Source organism: Cyrtonyx montezumae, unplaced genomic scaffold, assembly GCF_038088225.1.
Source record: "Cyrtonyx montezumae isolate F1298 unplaced genomic scaffold, pur_monq_1.0 scaffold_48, whole genome shotgun sequence".
In the NCBI taxonomy this organism is placed as follows: Eukaryota; Metazoa; Chordata; class Aves; order Galliformes; family Odontophoridae; genus Cyrtonyx; species Cyrtonyx montezumae.
The window spans coordinates 1,315,453-1,335,436 of NW_027072054.1; the positions used below are offsets into that span (position 1 = coordinate 1,315,453).

General features: G+C 41.9%; 1 protein-coding gene across 1 annotated transcript in view; it reads right to left on the minus strand.

The window, feature by feature from the left end:
* Nucleotides 1-19,984, minus strand: part of NSF (N-ethylmaleimide sensitive factor, vesicle fusing ATPase) — a 59,942-nt gene that overhangs the window by 3,171 nt on the left and 36,787 nt on the right. The window contains exons 12-19 of the mRNA XM_065747723.1: nucleotides 18,583-18,770; nucleotides 15,898-15,993; nucleotides 15,542-15,698; nucleotides 14,883-15,016; nucleotides 13,661-13,727; nucleotides 13,435-13,514; nucleotides 5,471-5,605; nucleotides 4,805-4,918 (exon numbers count right to left, since the gene is read on the minus strand). Coding sequence (XP_065603795.1) covers nucleotides 4,805-4,918; nucleotides 5,471-5,605; nucleotides 13,435-13,514; nucleotides 13,661-13,727; nucleotides 14,883-15,016; nucleotides 15,542-15,698; nucleotides 15,898-15,993; nucleotides 18,583-18,770 — 971 coding nt within the window. The remainder of the gene's footprint in view (nucleotides 1-4,804; nucleotides 4,919-5,470; nucleotides 5,606-13,434; nucleotides 13,515-13,660; nucleotides 13,728-14,882; nucleotides 15,017-15,541; nucleotides 15,699-15,897; nucleotides 15,994-18,582; nucleotides 18,771-19,984) is intronic.

Below are 19,984 nucleotides of genomic sequence, written 5' to 3' on the forward strand. Positions count from 1 at the left end.
GGGCTGTCAAATCTCCAGGTAACTGGTTCTCAGAAAAGAACTACATACCCCAAAGGACTCTGCATTTCCATTTTCCATTGAGAGGGAAGGATGAAACTGTTCACAAGTCATGAGATTGCTCTCTTCTTTGCTGCTTGGCTCAGCAGTGCGTGCTCCACAGCTGTCTTACCTTCAGCTTCAGAGTAAGGCCTTCAGTTTTGGACACTCCCTCTCATTTTATTTATTAATCTCAATTCCAATTATATTGTATATTGTGTTATCTTAAAGTCCAATATCATATTTAGTAAATTAACTTTCCTCGTTGCTGCTATTTTGTCTTTAGGCCCATCTCCCATCTCTCTACCCTCCCACTTTTCCCCTTTCCCAGGGAGTGGGTCCATGGGTTCCCCAGCCCCTAAGTCACAGAACTGGGCTGAACAGGGTTGTAAACCACTGATCCCATCCCATCTTTTCTTTTCAGGCCAGTGGGCCTGCTGTCCCCCTATCATGGACACAGACAGACCTAGTGATAGCTCCATGACCAGTGATCCGACACTGTTAGGGACAGCCCATAGAGGCTATGGAGAGTCCACCCTTGGAGATATTCAAAACTCAAAAGGATTTGAGAAAAAGGACAAAATACATCCAATCTTTGATCATGAGTAGCAAAGTGCAATTGGGAGGGATCCCTGACCGTGTCAGGTAAGACCTACAGCATTTCTGTAGATATTGGCTGTACTGGCTGTCTATTTCTGAAAGGACTTCAGAGGAGTAACTCAAGTGCAGCCCACAAAGACCTCAGACTTGACTTCTCCTGTACGATCTGAACTCACAGATGGATTATCCATGAGAAAACTGAAACAAGTGGACAAATGACTTGCTTTGATCTACATGGCTGTTTTAGGTGGTATCTTGAAGTCCTTTCCAACCAGAATGCTTCTGAGACTGTAACACTGTCAGAATTCTGTAACTAAGGCCATCCACAGAATTGCAGTTTTGTCAACTGAAGGAACAGCAATTCCCTACGCAGATACCTGCACTCCAAAGAGAAGCACTGCTGAGGGCCAAAGGCAACATCCGTACAACCACCACCAATGTTTACACTGCTGGGCATGCCAATGCCCAACAGTCAAGTGGACCTAACAGCAGGTGTAGAGCCAAGAAGACAAAAAAATAATCCGTTTACGGAGTGAAGTGAGAATCTCCAATTAACCTAAGGAACCATGAACACTGAGACATGACTTCTGACCATCAGCAAAAACTGCTAAGCTAAAGAAAAAATCTCAAACAGAGCAGTCCAAGGGCTTGGCTCCTTCCAAGACTTCTTATCTCAATGACTTACACAGGTTATTAGCTACCTGCCAAGAGCATTATGTACCTGCAAAGAAGATGATCCTGCTCCCAGGACCTTGGTGCAACCTCTGAGCACCGCAGAAAAGTCAGATGAACACCCAAAACTCATCACAATCTCAAAATGGTAACAAAGGAGCAATGAATCTCTTTTCTTTACCAGGAAATGTGTATTAAGGCAGCAACCTGCTGAAATTCACACTTGGCAATGCCAGTGTTCCATTTCCTAAATCAAAAATGTTGGCCCTCCCCAACTCTTTTTGTTTATGCACAATAGAAGTGGCAATGGTAAAAATATCCATCACTTCTACTGACACAGCTTCTACAGAACCTTTTGGGAAGAACAGCACCTACCTGCAAGTTCTTAGCCAAAAGATTAAAGCAAATAGCTTATCCACAAAATGTAGACAAAAAATGAGAAGGCTGATGTGTTCTGAAAGAACAGTGTGAATAGAGCGCAAAGGAGAACCAGATTCAGGACTCCTGAGTGGAACTTCAGGCAACCTGTGAAAGGATAAATGCTCCTATCAAAGTGGGTGAGGGATTTTCTATGAGAACAGACCTGAGACCAACTCTGTGACACAATTCCCACCACTGGAAAGAAACTGGCTGCTTCTCTATAAGGCAGTACAGCCCCAGGATATGCCTGGGATTCCTTATGAGAAAAAGGAACTGGAAAGATATTAATCTTCAGTCCAGAGAAGAAGAGAGAATCCAGTAAGATGTGAGTGTCCTTGGATACTCCTGTAAACCTACCAAAAAAACTAAATTCTGGATGTATTACTTAGTATAAGATAATATACACAGTATTTTAAGATGACTCTTAAAATAAATTCCCAAGAACGTTAAAATAAGCGAAGCTGTTTGTCTGCAATTTAAGTTTTATTTACGCTAAACAGGAGTTACCAAATCAGGAAATAGAGGAGGTTCAAAAAAGGGCTTTCTGGAAAGCTGCCTGGCTCTGTCGGGCTCCTAACGGAGAGAAGGAGCAAGAGCTGACAATTAAATCAAAGAGCAACAAGGTGGGCAGGGAAAATGGGCAGCAGGAACCAGTCCCCTGCAAGGGGAAAAGAAGGCTCACATATCCAGGATAGGGTTGCAAGTGTTGGGCTAAAGTGAATCACAGAATCGTATGAGTTGGAAGGGACCCTTAAACATCATCTGGTCCAACTCCTCTGCAATGAAGAGACATCTACAGCTCAATCAGGTGCTCGAGCTCCGTCCAGGCCAACCACAGATGTGAAAGTAGCACCTGACAGCACTATGTACTGCAGTCCATGTACTGCAGCCAAGAACACTGCAAAACTAAACTGGATTCACGTCGTACATCATGAGTGGATCCATTCATGAAATGCTTCTTTTGAACAAGAACTGAACATCATGCCAGGACACACAGTATAAACAAGATGACCAAAGTATAAGGCACTGAATGTGAACGGTTCAACATTAAAGGGCAGGAATAGCAATAAACGCAGTTTGAGGGAAATCGAACTGCCAGAAAGCGTGGGTTTACAAGGTCTGTACACACGGTAACAAAGCCAAGGCATCAAAGCAATGTGGTGGTTCACGATACTCCACAAAAGGATTATGATACTACTTAAGCAAGACTTAAATTGAAAATAAACTAAAATAATTTAAACAGGGTAAGAATAGCTACAAAAAGAAGACGTTGGGTTTACTCATCCAGCAAAATAAAACACAGACTGAGGGACTGCAGAGAAAGAAGTTGGGTGCGTGGATTTTTTTGCAAAGAATCCATTCACCATGGGATCTAATCACCTGCATTTTGGGAAACATCGTTCATCACTTGCAGTTTTTAAGGATATCAGATTCTAACTGAAACTTTTTCTAAAAAGCTGTGTTCTAGCTTGGTGGAAAATAAAAAGGATCAGATTATCTCATTTGATAAAATTCTGCTCTCCTGTAAAGCAAGACAAATTGCATATTGTGGCAATATTCTCCTCTTCAGTGACACCCTGCACTGCTTTCCTGCATTTATAGCATTTCTGCAGATGCAACCAAGCAAACAGCTCAGATATTTTGCAATAGAACATCTTTGCATTTAGCTTCCATACATTATTACAACCAATTTGGGTGAAGGCACATTGCTACCAGCCATCTTTGTGCAGTAACACAGGTGGGTCATCAGCCGCCTACACTGATGGTAACAGCCACTTGCTAGGAATGGCACGAACAGGGGTACAGTTCTGCCCACCTCCTCCCAGTCTGACTGGTCACATTTGTCTACAGCCATAGTTACCTGGTTAAAAAATGCACAGTTCCTCTTTGCACAATGTACAGTAGCATGAAAAGTCCCTAACACAGTATCATAGGTGTGCGCCCATGGTGCCATGCCATGAATAAGTCTGGGTGAGCACTTTCACCCATAATTTACATAACTGTAACCTTCAGTTCTGACAAGAACCAACACTTCAGGTCAGAGCAGCAACAGAAAACATCCTGCGTCAGAAGAAGGAACCCATTGTAGAGGTGAAGTGAAATGGGCTGCAGCAGAGTCCCTGAAGGCCTGCACCCCTTAAATACATTTAATACATGTGAGCAATGACTTACTGACTTGCCTGTAGGTATGGAATTAAAAGCCAAGGAAGAAGAAGAAAAAGTAATCTAGATAAATGACTTTATTCCCCGAGGTGACATCCAGTCAGAGCATATCCTCAGTGCTGTGCAAGTTTTAACAGAATTGTGAATAGTGAACAGAGGGATACATGACTTATATGCTGCTGAACTACATGCCTCTTAGCTTATGCTCAGCCTCTCCTAGGAAGATCTAAGGACAGTTCACTCAGCTGCACTAAATCCATTTGATGTGAAAGGAGAGCGTGTTGGGAGGGGGGAGGACTCAGAAGGGCGCTGAAATGTCAGCGCAGAGGATTAGGGCTGCACGCTACACCCTCTCATTTTCAGCATGCACATACTGTCGAGCAGCAGCTTGATGGCTGCTTGCAGGCATGGGTGATGGGTGCGGGGGAGGGTTAAGAGCTGCATACTTCTGCCCTCTGCAATTATTTTCTTTAAAGTGCTGAAAGTGGAAAATGAAGAGGAGAGCAGCTGAACAGCCTGACAGATTTATCTTCTTCAGGGAAGGAGCACATACACCTGCACAAGCACCTTTTCTTTAAAAAAAGTAATAAGAATCCTAAGCGATTGCTATCTGCAATCTTAACATGCTGACTGTAGAGGAGAAATTCCATGAAAAGTGAGTTAATCCAATCCCTCCCATTGCCAGACGCTTGTCTCTGAAGTGCAGCTCTAAACAGCCCATGGGCACTGTGGTTTTAAAGATCTCTCCCCAGACCAAGACCTGGTGATTCCTTTGTTCAGAGAATTTCTTCTCACTGAAGCTCTTTTCTCAATTAAACCCATTCAAAGACTTCCAAAGGAGTCTGCAGACAACTGGGAACCTCCGAGTGTTCTGCATTTACCCCACTCCTGCCTGGATCAGAAAAATTCTTACTTGTAGTGACATTTCTATCAGCATCAGCAGCTTCTTGATACCGATCCAAACAGATTTCCCTTTGACATTCTGTGCGATGGTGCTGCGTTCCTTATCTTTAAAGTTACCCAGGAGCTGGAAAAGAAATAAAGAAATCAGGACACTGCCTGAAGGAACAGTGCTACCTAACAGAGGGCGTGAATGAGAAGCTAGAATGCATTTTCTGCCTTAGAAGCACAATTTGTTGCAATATATACAGACAAGGCAAAACATCCTTCAGTATTCACTCGGATTTCCACTACGGCATAGAACAAGGAGCCATTTAGAACACAAATTTGTGAATCATCTGTAATTCCTGTTTTCTTTTCTTCTCTTTTTTCTTTTCTTTTGCACCAAAACCCCTTCATTTGACATTATTCAAATTAATGAAAGCTTGGCATCTTCCACTTTAAGTACCTCAACTATATCTACTTTTCAATGGGAATGAAAGTGGGATCTTTCAATCCACAACATGAACTTCTTCCCTAAATCTACTATTCTCTCATTTTTCATTAATTTATCATATGAACAAGGAATTCAGAGAAGCTGTAGTTAAGTTGGACAAAATTCCAAAATACAGATCTACTGCAAAATCACTAATTCCCAGCAAATTATAAGGTTATTTGTCATCCTTTAATTTCTTCTCACCTCCAAAGCCTCCATCAGCTGTTCCCCTGTTGCAATGTTGGGTACATGGATCGTGGTGCTGAAAGCATTCAACATTTCCATTTCCTGCAGGACATCTTTGCGACTGGTGGTTCCAATGATCAGGAGTTTGCGACCCTGTCCACACAACAGAGCAAGGGTCAAGAAAGGAGAAACAAAAGAACAGAGGAATCATCCTGGGTATGCTTCAGCTAACTACAAATGAGAAACAGAAGATGGACATGTAAAAATTCTAAAAATTAGCAAGATTACACCTCTCAGCAAGTGAAGTTGTCAACATCAATCATACAAATCTAGGATCACATTCCAGAAGTCCAGCAAGCAGGGTTTATAGAGTTAAGGACAAAAGAATGAAAAACATCAACTGTCAATGAAAATCAACCTCTGCTGGATCATCCCACATATGCCACTGGAACGCTGTTTGAATTTTACTATGCAGATTCAGACACTGATTGATGTTGGCTGATGGAAGGACATGTTGTACTCATCAGCTGTCATTTGTCCCTTTTCCAATACAGTACACACAAATCTCATGGGCCAGGAAGATATCTGGCTGGCCAAGTACCCTTCTCACATGCTGTCCAGAAGTTCAAGAGATGCTTAGAGATTAAGAATGTGAAGTGAGTTCTCCAGGGACACCAAAACTCTAATGGAATGGTCTGGCTTGAAAAGGACCTCAAAGATCATCTAGTTTCAACCCCCGTAATGTGGGCAGGGTCACCAACCACTAGCCCAGGCTGCCGAGAGCCACATCCAGCCTTGCCTTGAATGCCTCCAGGGATAGGGCATCCATCATCTCTCTGGGCAACCTGCTCCAGTGTATCACCACCCAGAGTGAAAAACTTCCTTCTAATATCTAATCAAAGTCTTCCCTTAGTTTAATACCATTCCCCCTTGTTCGATCACTATCAACTCATGTGAACAATGATTCTCCCTCCTGTTCATACACTCCCTTCAAGTACTGGAAGACCACAACAAGGTCTCCCCGTGGCCTCCTCTTCTCCAAGCTAAACAAGCCCAGTTCCCTCAACCTTTTCTCATAGGAGAGGTGTTCCAGTCCTCTGATCGTTTCAGGGGCCCTCCTCTGGACCCATTCCAAGAGCTCTGTGGCTCTGTGCCTTTCCAGTGCTGGGGGCCCCAGGCCTGGATGCAGTACTGCAGATGGGGTCTCACAAGAGCTGAGCAGAGGAGGACAATCACCTCCCTCTCCCTGCTGACCACTCTTTTTTAATGCAGCCCAGGATATTGTTGGCTCTCCAGGCTGCAAGCGCACACTGCTGCTTCATGCCCAGCTTCTCATCCTCCAGGACTCTCAAGTCCTCCTCTGCAGGGCTGTTCTCCAGGAGTTCTTCCCCCAGTCTGAATAAATACCTGGGATTGCCCCAGCCCAAGTGCATCACCTTGCACTTGGCCTTGTTGAACCTCATTAGGTTCACACAGGCCCACTTCCTCAGCCTGTCCAGGTCCCTCTGGATGGCTTCCCCTCCATCCAGTGCATCGACTGCATCACTCAGCTTGATGTTATCTGCAAACTCACTGAGGGTGCACTCAATTCTATCACCTATATCATTGATGAAAATGTTGAAGACCACTGATCTCAAGACTGACCTTTGGAGGATACCACACATAGAACCATTGGTCACAACCCTTGGGCTGCAACCAGCCAACCAGTTCTTAATCCATCAAACAGTCCATCCTTCAAATCCACACCTCTCCAATTTAGAGAGAAGGATGTGGTAAAGGTTTTGCATGTCAAAGGTTTTGCAGAAGTCCAGGCAGATGACATCTGTCACCCTTCCCCGGTCCATCACTCCGTCACAGAAGGCCACCAGCTTGGTCAGGCAAGATCTGCCCTTGGTGAAGTCATGCTGGCTGTCTCAGATCACCTCTTCATTTCATGTGTGCCTTAAGAATCTAACCAGGAGCATCTGCTCCGTGATCTCCCCAGGCACAGAGGTGAGGCTCACTGGACTACAGTTCCCCGGGTCATCCTTTCTCCTGGTCTTAAAAATGGGAGTCATGTTTCCTTTTTTACAGTCTCTGGGGATTTCAACTGACAATCATGACTTTTCAAATATGATGGAGAACAGCTCAGCAATCACATCAGCTCTCTCCCTCAGAACCTGGGATGCATATCATCCTGCCCCATGGACTTACGTACATTCAGTTTCATGAGGAGGTCTCAGGCTTGTTCCACAGTTACAGTGGGATGGAATCCATTCCTCTCACCCACACCTAGAGGATCAGGGTCCTGCCAGACACAGGGAACTACCAGCTCTGTTCTGTTCCAATACCCTTAAGGAAAGTTTCCCCAGAGATCCCATCCAGCAGTTCCTTGAGCAGCTGGAAGTTTGCTCTCATCCGACCACGAGCCATAGAAGCTTGATAACAAATGCTATGGAGTGCTCCAACATTTTCTCTGGAGTTACCACCCAAGGACATGTTATGTTCACGGTAATAGATAAGACATCAACTGAGGGAGTAACAACCTGCAAACTAACTGCTTGAATAACGTGACCTGATCAACTAGAACATGGACAAAGAGCATGCCTGGTTATAGTAAGTATGGAACGTATCTGAGGGTTCATTAGGGACTGAAAGATCTCACCAGGAAAAGATAAAAACACTACAGAAACATAATCAGGTAAGTTTCACTGACTCCAGCTTCAGGTGTCCTCATGTGATCTCATTATCAATACTTCTTTCTTTCTAATGAAGCCCAGATGACACATACCTCCACCCAAAGCTACCTCTACTCTGAACTCTCACAGCAACCCATTTTCCAGCTCAGCTGTAGAAAACCTAACTGCTGACAGCCACATTTATTCAGATGAATCCCAAACTTGCAGTAAATCAGGCCAGCAGACAATTACTACACACACAAGAATGACACTGTATGACCACTTAGGAAAGCCACTGGAATCACTCACTGTGGCCAGTTCTGTGAAAACATCAGCCCAGTGCTACACATTACTCAAAATACAAACACTGGGAATGGGAAAAGAGGAAAACAGAAATAATTATTCTACTGCATGAAATCTGAGTGCTTTTATGCTCTTAGTTTAAAGACACTTGTCATTTCAAATACTATGTCAAATATAGCACTGAACTGGAGAAATCAGAGGAAACCAATGAAGATGCATGGAAATATGACTTCCCTAAAAAGACTCTTGATAACCTGATGGAGGGAAGGGTAATAGCGAGGTCTACAAAATCAGAGGTGGTGTGGAGAAGGAAAAGAGGGCATAAACTGCTGTTTCTCGAAACAAAAATGATAGAGTACTATGTGACATTGAAGGTCAGGCTGGACAGGGCTCTGATCAAGCTGCAGGTGTCCCTGTTCAATGCAGGATGGCCTTTAAAGGTCCCTTCCAACTTAAACAATTCTATGCTGACTCGATGTTGACTTTATGTTGACTACATTATCCACGCTCAAGACCCTGAACCACTGATGGTATGAATGGTAGAAAATTCAACAAATCAGATGGCTTTCCTGCAAAACTGCTTAAAGTTTTTAACTGCTCCACCCAAAGCATTCTTTTTTCCCCTGCTTTCTTCAAAAGAAGATGTGCACTTTAACTTGCTACCTCTGAACTTCAACCACTGGAAAAGGTTACTATAAAACAAGAGTAATCTCTGCTGTACCAATTACTAAAACAAAATTTAGGTGTCAGGAGTCCCCTGTACTTTTCAAGGTTTCAGGCAACTTGCTCAGCAAACAACTGCAAAAGCTACAAGTCAGAAATGTTTTGCCCCAGGCACTACCACAAAAGCACAAAAAGCCATAAAGTCAAACTGAAAAAGCTGACTTCATCCCATTGCCCCGCAGTGACAGCACACTACAAGGTATCACCGGACTTATTCTTGATGTTAAGATGTACTGCTGAAGTGTCCCTGATTCCAGACATCTTACATTTTTTGATCCTTAACTTCTACAATAGCCACTGCAAAGGCTACAGAAGATCAGGACAGAAGTGAACTTCCAAAAATCAGGCATAACCAGAGTAACCCCAGGGAAGAAGGAACTTGGCTTTCCAACAGCTTGAGATCATTTGATTTCAGACATTATCTGGGAAGTTTTGAGAACAGTTTCCTCCATCAGCACAGATGAGATACAAGTGCACCACCTAAGCCTGGCTTCCTCCTGCCCATTTTCAGGTGATGGAAGTGCCAGTTAGGATCTCAAGGTCCCTCCATATCGATCAAGAGATCCCCAGTGAGGTGTCTAACTTGCCCCACTGACTTTTAGAAGTGGGATGACCCCAGACTTCACCTCTCTCTACTACACAGAATTTAAATGAATAAAGGACATAATTGGACAACTATGGGATTCCAAGTTCATAAACTGAAGCTGTTATAAGTGATGGCATTTTCAACCAATTTGAGAATGATTGCTCTAACCTCATTTTCGCTTCCTAGCAGGTACCAGATGATTGCACTGACGACCAAACTAGATCATACAAGAATGTAATAGACTGCTACAAGCAAATGAAGTCTCAACATGTCAGCAGAGTCTCAAATTACCTAATTTCAGTGCATTTCACCAGCCCCAGGCAAGAGGAGCTCAAAACACAAGTGTCAGTGGGCACTGAAGTGCCTCTGCTGGATACCCATTAGCTGATCACTTCACTTCGGCCCCTTCTTTATTTTTAAGTTTTGAGATATCAACAATTAAATGGGAGAAAATGCAGTTCCCCAGGTTTACAGGTGTAAATGTACCATCACCATTGACTCACACTGCTTCCAATTCGCACTGAGTGATGTGGAATCAGGAATGCATATGGGATTATATCAAACAAGATTACTTTCCCCTTTTCTCCGTCAACTTTCATAAATGCAAAAATGCAGAGGAGAGGAAAGGGACTGGGGGCCTCTGGGAGCAGTGGAAGGGCATCCACAGGAGTGTTCAAGAGCATCTCACTAAGCCCGACATCTCATAACACTGCACAAATTGTATGTCCAGCTTAGCGCGGGGATGCTGCAATGGTCTTTCACCCTTTGAGCCGATTGTTAGCTTTTCACAGGAACCAGCAGGGAAGCACATGTGAAACCTCTGTGGGGCTGGTGAGCGTCTCCATGCCTTGTGTGACTCTGCATGTCGATGAAGCAGCTTCGGCTTTCGGAGCTGCTGCTGCTTAGTTCTCAGAGAAGTCCTTTTCTCCCGCTCAGCTCCCTGCTGCGACAGTCCTTTTCAGGCTTTCTATCCCCCCCAGCCTCTTCTCCTGCACTCAATTGAAAGAAAGACCCAAGAGAACATGGTTTATTTTCTTCTCTTAGCTCATTTTAGAAAAGGTTTTTAATTGGTTTAAAAAAAAAAGATGCTAAACAAAATGCAGTGTTTTGGGGCTGGTAACAGATACCATTATTTAAGCACTGCTCAGAGGAACTCACAGTCATGAATTTAAAGCAAACCCAGAAACGTTTCTCATTTCTTTAAAGCCTAATTGTGTTTACTCCCAAAACTCCTGCAAAAGTACAAGAAGGTTCGAGCGTTTGCCCTTTGCACACTCAATATATTCGCAATAGGAAGAGGGGAGGCTAGGAAGCAGCCTTCCTCAACCAACTTAACATATACCTCAATGCATAATTAATAAGATATCTTCCCAGAAATGCTCCTTACACACATAGCCTACAGTGATTGTAGGAAGCTGACTGCACATTAAGTATACTCTGTGCATGAGATGTGACAACGCTGTGTGAATACATAATCTGAGCCACAATGATGGAGAGGCAGAGCTGCACCGCTGGAACACTGCTGCCCACCATCCCCAGCACTTTCTTGTTCCCTTTCCAAGCTGTGGAAACACAACACCACTTGTACTCATACTTGGACCCCCTCAGCCTGTTGGTAGAAGAGGATAGGAATTATGCCCCTCAGCATCTTGACAAGTATTTCTTTCAACACTGGGACAGCTCCAGTGTGAGCTCCATTTTTACGGGGAATGAACTTAATCCGTGACCACAGTTTGGGGTTGGGTCTTTGGCTGGGGAGTTGGGTCCCTGGCTGGGACCAGGATGGTCTCAACATAAAGAAGCTTGCATTGGTTTGACCTCATGGAGCAAGTTAGCACCACTAATGCTACTCATGTGCATTTACAGCACAGTATCTGCATCTCAAATTACAACCAAACCCCCTGGATCCACACACTTCCTCCAAATAAAACGCTCCCCAAGGGAACTGGTGATCCCAGTGGAAACATGGAAGGGCAGTGACTAAACAGTGGTGTTACCTCCCTCGTGCACTTCTCACTTGAGCTTGAGAGCCCAGTCCATGCCCAGATTCAATCTTTCTCACAGTGAAGAGAAAACTCCTGTCCTCTTACTGCATTAATCCACATCTCATACAAAGGGTTATTTATGGAAACAAATAAATAAAAATTCCCATCTGTCACGATTAATGCAGGGAGCTCTCACAAAACAGAATCCTTGAAAAAGAACCCTATGATCAGAACTACCCAACTAGGTCAGCCTTAAAAGCCCATCTGATCCAATGTCCTAACTTCTAGAGTAGCCAACAGTGGACACTTAAAAGAAAAAAAATAAAAAAGAAGAAAAAAGCATCAATCAAAGAGTGACATTTCCTAAGAAAACTCTCTACCCTCCAACAATTTATGGCTTAAGTCACCATAATATTGGCTGTCAACCCGAAGTCTTCAGCCTCAAGGGCATTTCAAACATTGCAGAGCGCAAATCTCCAGTAACATGCATAAACTTGGCAAGTATCTGAAAGCTCCAAGCCCTGCATCCTGCTTTCAGGAGACTCGAGTGCCAACAAAAGTGCAGCTAGGCAGTAAAATACACTCAGTGGACACAATAATGAAATGGAAAACGTAGTATTTTAAGTATTTCAGACTACTGAGCCAAGTCAAGTTCTATTTTTCACTACTAATCTATGGGAATAATGGCACTATGGAAATATCTAGCAATAGGTCAGTGATTGCATGAGATTACAATAATCAAAAAAGGTTGTGCAGCTGCACACAGCCAGCCCTTCTGTTCCAACTACAGGTAACAGAATTCAAGTCTGACATTAGAGGCTTCACATGGCACAGGCAAATCTGGGAGAAAATCTTTGTTCTCCCAGGTTGACAGTCACAAGGGGAACCTCAGGGCCTGTGGCATTACAATTTAATTCAAACTTCTGGATTTGAAAGGTCTTTTCACCAATCCATCTATTGAAAAGAATACTCATGCATACATGATTGCTTCCAGGATATTAAAAATGACACAAAAAGCAAAAAGGCCTCATCCAGGCTATGCTTCTCTACTTTTCCCTTACACCAACTTTAAAGGTTTTCCTGTTAGAAAGTTACTTACTCATGCAGATACTTTTACACACAGCAGAATTCTAGTGCATTAGAGGAAAAATGGCAGACAAAAAGGGAGAGTCCCTCCTGTTTGTCTCATTCAACGCAAGCTTCAGAAATATCATCGTTTGTCATGTTCTTGAACCTCATCAAGTCAGAAAGTACAAACTGACAGGACCAGAAAATGATGTAAAACCTTGAGCTATACTCACCTGATGATATCAAAAACAAATTAAAACCCCAACATTCACAACCATACGTGACTCAGAAAACAGTTTCTAAATAAGGAGGGAGCACATGTTTGAGCCAGGAATTGATTTGGGCTGAGCTGCTCGTTATTTAAATCAAGGCAGACTGCTTGCATGTTTAGAGTTTACACAGTGAAGGTTAAACCTGTTTCTTCCTCCAGTATTTCGTAAGATTCAGCCTTAAATAATGAGATAATTAAAGCTGAATCCTTTGTGGTTATCCTAGAAATGTCTAACTGAATGAACAGCAGGACTGGGATTAACTTGACTGAATCAGAGACAATGGCACTAATACCACTGGCAGCACAGCAGCTATCAGCAAGACACAAAGCCTTCCACTGTCAGAATTATGGCAGGAATAGGGCATCACACTCCTCGATTACCTCCTTACCTGAGGGGGGGCCTTCTTTAGTAGCACAAGAAGGGCTTGCAACACCAGATTAGAAAACCGTGGTCCAATTGGAACATAATCTGAAATGAAAAATATATTTTAATGCCCATTAAGTTGCATATGTATCAAAAAAGCAGTTTGAGGCTCCTAACGTAAACAGTTCCAGATCATTTTCAGTTTGCAATATCTCTGCATGGCAGATAACACAGTCCCCAACCTAACCCACCTAGAAGTCTCTCAATGTCATCCACAACGACGCAGCTGAGCTGGGACTTGTACGCATCATCAAAGATCTGAAAAACAGCATAAGGAGTCACTGCTAAATCTCAGCAGCAAAAGCACAATTGCTGTGATAAGAACTGTCAAACTGTTTCTAACTAAGCACAGCAGCATTCAGAGGAATAAACAAAGAATGAAAAAGTTAAAAACTATGCAAATCTTGCAATGAACTACTCCTCTGTTCTTAGAGTAACATCTCTCATTTGCATGACTAATCCAGTGTAATTCAGCCAGATGAAAAATAAGTGCTGGCTTGCTTCTGTAAATTAAATTTCCTTCCTTCCACCTGGCTACTTGAAATACTTTAAGGAGTTCAACTTGTCTGCATTTGCCCTGTGCCCCAAGTTGTTAAAACCCTTGTTTAACCAAACCCTACCAACTCAAAATTGTTCATTCAGGCAGGATTTGTTCTTTCCATGTGCAGCCCTAAGCCCTTCCTGCTTTCATCCCAGGATTCAGAGCTCCAGACTTGCTCATCAATGATCAGGGGTTTTGTCTCACTGTCACTGATGATTATACATCAGATCCAACTGGGCCAGAACCATGGTATTTTTCCCTTCCAGATGAGTCCCACTCAAAGAGACCACATGGAATTTCCTCAGTTGGACCAAAGCAAAAGACCTTTTCTGAACACAAATGAGTGCAATGCCTGTGAGCTACAAGCTTATACATGCTACCATCAGCAAGATGTTGCCTTCTTTCGGGTCTACCCTATCAAGCACCCTGAAAATATAACTACAACTGACCAAAATAAATAAATACATACAAATTTAGATGTCCTGTAGCTGGAATAATATGTGTTATTAGTGATTCTGCCAGAGTTTCACATTACTGCTGAAAACGCATAGTTAAAGATGGTAACTACATTGAAAAATAGTGTTTTGTACCTGAAAATGTGTTCTGTCAAATAGTGTTATTGTGCTCTTTGTATATGTTGGATTTTCCATGGAAGTAAGTAGCAGGCATTACTTTTGGAGCAGGCTTTGTATACGTGCTAAAGCACTCAAGTGTCATAGGATGAGTCACTGAGTATCATCACAGTGAACTTCATTCAACTTCATAACCACCTATCTGTACAGGAATTTAGGACCTTCAGAGAGCACAATGACAGGACAGACCCTTCTTCCACTACAGCTGGATTGGCACCAAACAAAAGGGCTCAGAAGTACCTTCTTCATAGCCTGGCACTTGGCTGTTTCCGAAAATCCTATCATCTTATCAGGAGAACAGATCTTGATGAAAGGGAAGTTGGATTCCTCAGCTATTTTTGCTGCTAAAGCAGTCTTCCCACTGTGTGGGGGACCTGAAATAAAAAAATACAATTAGAAAAAATTCAAGGGAGAAAATGGGTCTGGTAAGGCTCAGCTCTGAGAAATCACCTTTTCTTCTATCTGCAGAAAAAACTGTGCAGTCCAATCCTCTAGATGAAAGAAATTAATGCAACTGTTGGAGCACACAGAACCTGATTTGCCATGAAATTAGCACAAAGGAAAATGACACATTTTGTGGGATGGGCCATGGTAGAAAGTGTTCCTATTTTGTAGAATCTTTCTGAATTGTGTTTATGTCTCTTAAAGACAGGATGTCTGCAGGTACCATGGTGAATGAACGAACAGCATAAATACCCAGGAAATACTGACAATTTATAATTTGCCTGAATTCACACCAGAATAATTTAGAGACCAGGAACACATCTTAATCAACACACTCAATCTAAATCAATCTGGAGTGCAATAACAGATCATCACTTGGGCACTTGACAGGAGCAGCTTACAGAAGGGTGTTTTTGTTTGGTTTTTTTTTGCATATATATTATTGTTAAATTTACCTTCCAGAAGCACGCTAACCAGTGGAGTACGGTCACTGTTCTTGGTCTGTTGAACAAGCAGCTCCCCATCATCCAACACTCTTGTTACTGGATCACCCCACTTAATAATGCCATTCATGATATAACTCGCGTAGTCTTCCTGGTTGGTTCCAAACGCCTGTTTTAACAGAGGAAACATTTACTTTACACACATCCTCAGCATAAATTTTCATCAGTGAATGCTGGGTTTTGAATCTATGTCATTTAAAGGCAATTCTCAAAAATGGAGCTTAAGCCTTATTACAGAAGGATTTGCTTCCTTGCATCATTAGCTGTTCCGGGTGACTCTACTACCCAGTTCCACAGTGCCTACTCACTGGTTTGATATCATTCTCCAAGGATGCGAAGAAGTCTCCTCTTGTCACACGTAAGCTTTCTGCCTTCTCCATATCTACTTCCACTTTGTTGCTGGCCTAAGGAAGGTAACAAAACACAGTGAAGTACAGCACAGCTGCATACGATCCCTTACCAACTTCAGTGCAAGGATCCAACGCTGCAGTTGGGCTGCAACTCAAAAGGATCAAGTCCTAATCTAAACTTCGGTGAGAACAGAAGTTATGTAGGTTTCCTTCTGAGTAAGGAACTGTTCTCTCCCTTCACAGGCTGTAGAAATACTTCACTGCAGATTCTGGGTGCTGTATAGAAAGAAGAAGCCTTCATTTTGTGACTTTTTTCAGAAAGACATTAAAGCTTCCTTTAACTCAACAGTACATTTCCCCACTCCATCTTTGACAACTTCAAACAAAGTATTTTCCTCTCCACACAAGGAAATCTTTAAGGGGATTGGTAAATATTAGATTTCTTTATACTATATTTGCCTCAGTCCAACCAAAGCCACGAGCATTCCCAAGGCAGCACCATCAGTATTACTCAGAACAAACATGCTACCAATAGCTCAGATCACAGGGCTCTCCTTTCTAAATTGAAGACAGCACCTTCTTCCTTCTGCTACTCCCAAATTTGGATGTATTACTGACTGTGACTGCACTCTATTTTGTGGAGCAGCTCGATTTTCTGTGACTATTTCTAGATCTGCAAATATATGGATTGCCTTAGGCACCAATCAGGAATTACATGGATATGAAGCAACTTTCCCACTAAGTGTCATACCAACACTGACTATTACAGACTAATCCCATCTGTGCAGTCTGCTGACAATCCCGCATGGAGTCACAGATAGCAGAAAGAGGATTAGTCACAAAGGAGGCAAAAGTTGATCTGTGTAAAGCAATCCATCTAACTGCAAGGCGATACGGCAGAAATCTACTTTAAGTAACTTGGTGATGAGGTGAAAGATTTTCATTCTTCTACATCTTGGCTTTTGGTAATATTTTTTACTTCCCAATTATACCATAAGAAATTTCTCTATATTCCAAATAAAGCCTAATTTTCATTGAAGCTTACCTGCATCTTATGTCAGCACATGGTTTTACCTCAAGAATATGAGGGCCCTACATCAATGTTCTGGAGGTTAAAAAATGGGAATTCAAGGCATTTCTGGAAGGCATAGCAATGTCTAACATCTTCCCCCCCATGGTCAAATCAAATAACACTCCTGCTCACACACACATCTCACCATCACCTTCTAACTAGGATGATCTACAAGAAGAGTTTAAATGATTCAGAAGAATAATTCCATTTGATTTCCAAATGCAATTGGTAGCTTCACATATGCTTCTGAAATCTAGGTCAGGCATATGATGTATATTTTAAATTTTGCACTACTCACAGGAGAGAATGAAACATCATTTGGCTGAAGACATCTTCAGAATAAACAGTAAGATTATCCAGAAATACTGTGTGTAAGTGTTTGAGAAGAAAAACAGGGTGTGATTGCTTGACATTCGGAAAACACAGACATCTATTACTGAGATGTCAAGGAGGGGACAGTTCTTTTATATTTATACATCACCATTGTCTCCTCTGCCACTGCAAAATGTTGGCACAGCAGGGAATATATCAAAACACGAACAGCCTCCAACAAGTAAAATTCAAGCAACGAAAAAGCATCAATTCTAAGTGGAATTAAATATTTAGAGGAAAATGCTTTGTTTGTGAAGGGATGAAAATGCCTTTCTTTTTTTGAGACAGAATACAAGAAAATGAGAAAGCGTTCATCTTTGTGCTTTTTATTATGGGAAACAATAACTCTTCCTGTCTATACAAGAAATATAAGTAGGAAGAACCAATGCTTCCAATAGATACAAATATCAAAGAAATCAAATTATTTTTCTTGCTTAAATTAGAAAGATTTTTTTGTAGTATCAAAGGTTGAATAGATTTTTTACTTAAAATAAATGAATCGGTGCTGTGCAATTGATGTTAAAGGCTCTGTTCTGCAGTAATTCACACCAATTCCTGGCCATGAGAGAGGTTACATCTTTCAGCCTCTTTCTTCATGAACTAATCATCTCATATTTCAACACCACTGAATACTGTGTTTTGCATCTGGATTAATATAACCTGACATTTTATGGTCCTTATAACTCCTTTCTAGTTAAAGACACAAAGCAAACATTGGGAAAGCAAGGCGATGTTCCTCTAGAATGGAGGGAGCCAAAAAGATAACAAGTCAATATGACACAGAAAAGCTATAAGCCTGTTATCTCACTGTTCTCTATTTCTAGACAATTTATGAAGATATTGAGCTGCACAAGCTATAGCAGAGATCTCTCCAGTATCACTGACTGTTCTCACTTCCACCTCATTTCCTGCATCTAATCCATTAAATCAAGTCTTCCAGTTTTCACAATACACTGAGAGACATTTGTCTTCCATTCTCACTGAGCTATGAAAGAGCCATGTAGATGCAAGGAGAAGTAAGGAGATGAAAGAGGTAGATTAGAATGACGTGAAAAGATGCTGTCCATATAAAAATCATCTAAGGTATGTTAAGATGCCATTAACCACTTCAAAAATACAAGAAAAGACTCCATAAATAACTATTATTTTCTCTTTTTTTTTTTTTTTTTTTTGTGCCAGTGAGAGATGACAGGACTGACCTTAATATGTCTGTTCATTGCAGTAGACTGAGCAGCTCGAACTAAACCTTCTAACTCAGCACCACTGAAGTTTTTTGTCTCAACTGCCAGCTCTGCAATGTCCACATCTTCAGCCAGCAGCTGGTGCTCCCGCATCCGTACTGTGTGGATATGGAGAATCTGGAACCGACCCTTCTCATCTGGCAAACCTGAGATGGTAAACAGTGCATGTCAACCTGTGTTCCAGCACTGCTGCTCCAAAGCCTTCCCCTCTCCTCAGTGCTCCTACTTCCAAAGGCTCTTTGACACTATAAGCAATTCCCTCATGCCATTAGAATATTTTAAAATGCTTATATTTAATATAATATCTAATTATTTAAAATTTTGCCCTTGGCAAATTGCTTGTCATCATCCCCAAACTACACAGAGATACAGCACAGGGTTCAATCTCCTCCAAGTTCATTGCTCTCAGGCTTCCACATCAGGAACTCACCTTACACAAGAGCAATCTGGTGAGCCCTGGCACCCCTAAACACAGTTTTGACCATGTCATTTTCATACAACCTTCGTTTTCTCAGATGTAGGAGATTATTTCCCAGTTTTCACCCTACCAAGTCCCTTCTGAAATGCACATAATTTAAGATATAGAAAATGCTTCTTCTCGAAAGAAAGATAAGTCAGTGGCACAACATTCTCTTGGTATGAACAAACTCTTAAGTTTTCGTCTGATTTTCTGTCACTGAAAGTAAAAACATGTCAGTAATACTGATGGCCTTGCCTGTCCTTTCAATAAATCTCACCACAATTTGTGATTTTTTTTCACCTTTACAATACCGTGCCTAGCTCAGAGCACACTAAGTATTTTGTAACATTTGAGTGTCTGTGGAAGTAAATAGGAAAATATTTTATGAGTTCTTACAAAAACTACAGATCTGAAACTGTGCTTTCAGCCTTTAAGCATGAATCTCCACTGCTTTGTAGTTCTCACTGTAAGACAGAAGAACTACGCCTTCAATAAGTCCCAGCCTATTCTCTATGCATTCAAACTGTCTTCTGAGAACTGTTAACAGAATTGAGCACCAAATCCAGCCATCCTTATACACCAACATAATCATTACTGATGAAACATTCTGATCTCAAATGGAAAGATAACACTGCCCTTAAGATGATTCGGGTTTAATTTCCTGAAAAAGCCTAGATCATCAGATAACTATTATTTAATCTGGAGATAGCATCAGATAGATATGCACAACTACAAAAGACTCTTTTAAATTACTAAGAGGTATTAACATTTTCCAGATCACACCTACCCAATTCTGGTGGATAGACCCTGATACGAGGTCAATGGCTTATCAGCTGGTATGTCTGAAATAGTGTTTTAATTGGCTGAAAAAAATTATATGCAATATTATGTGGTGAGCTG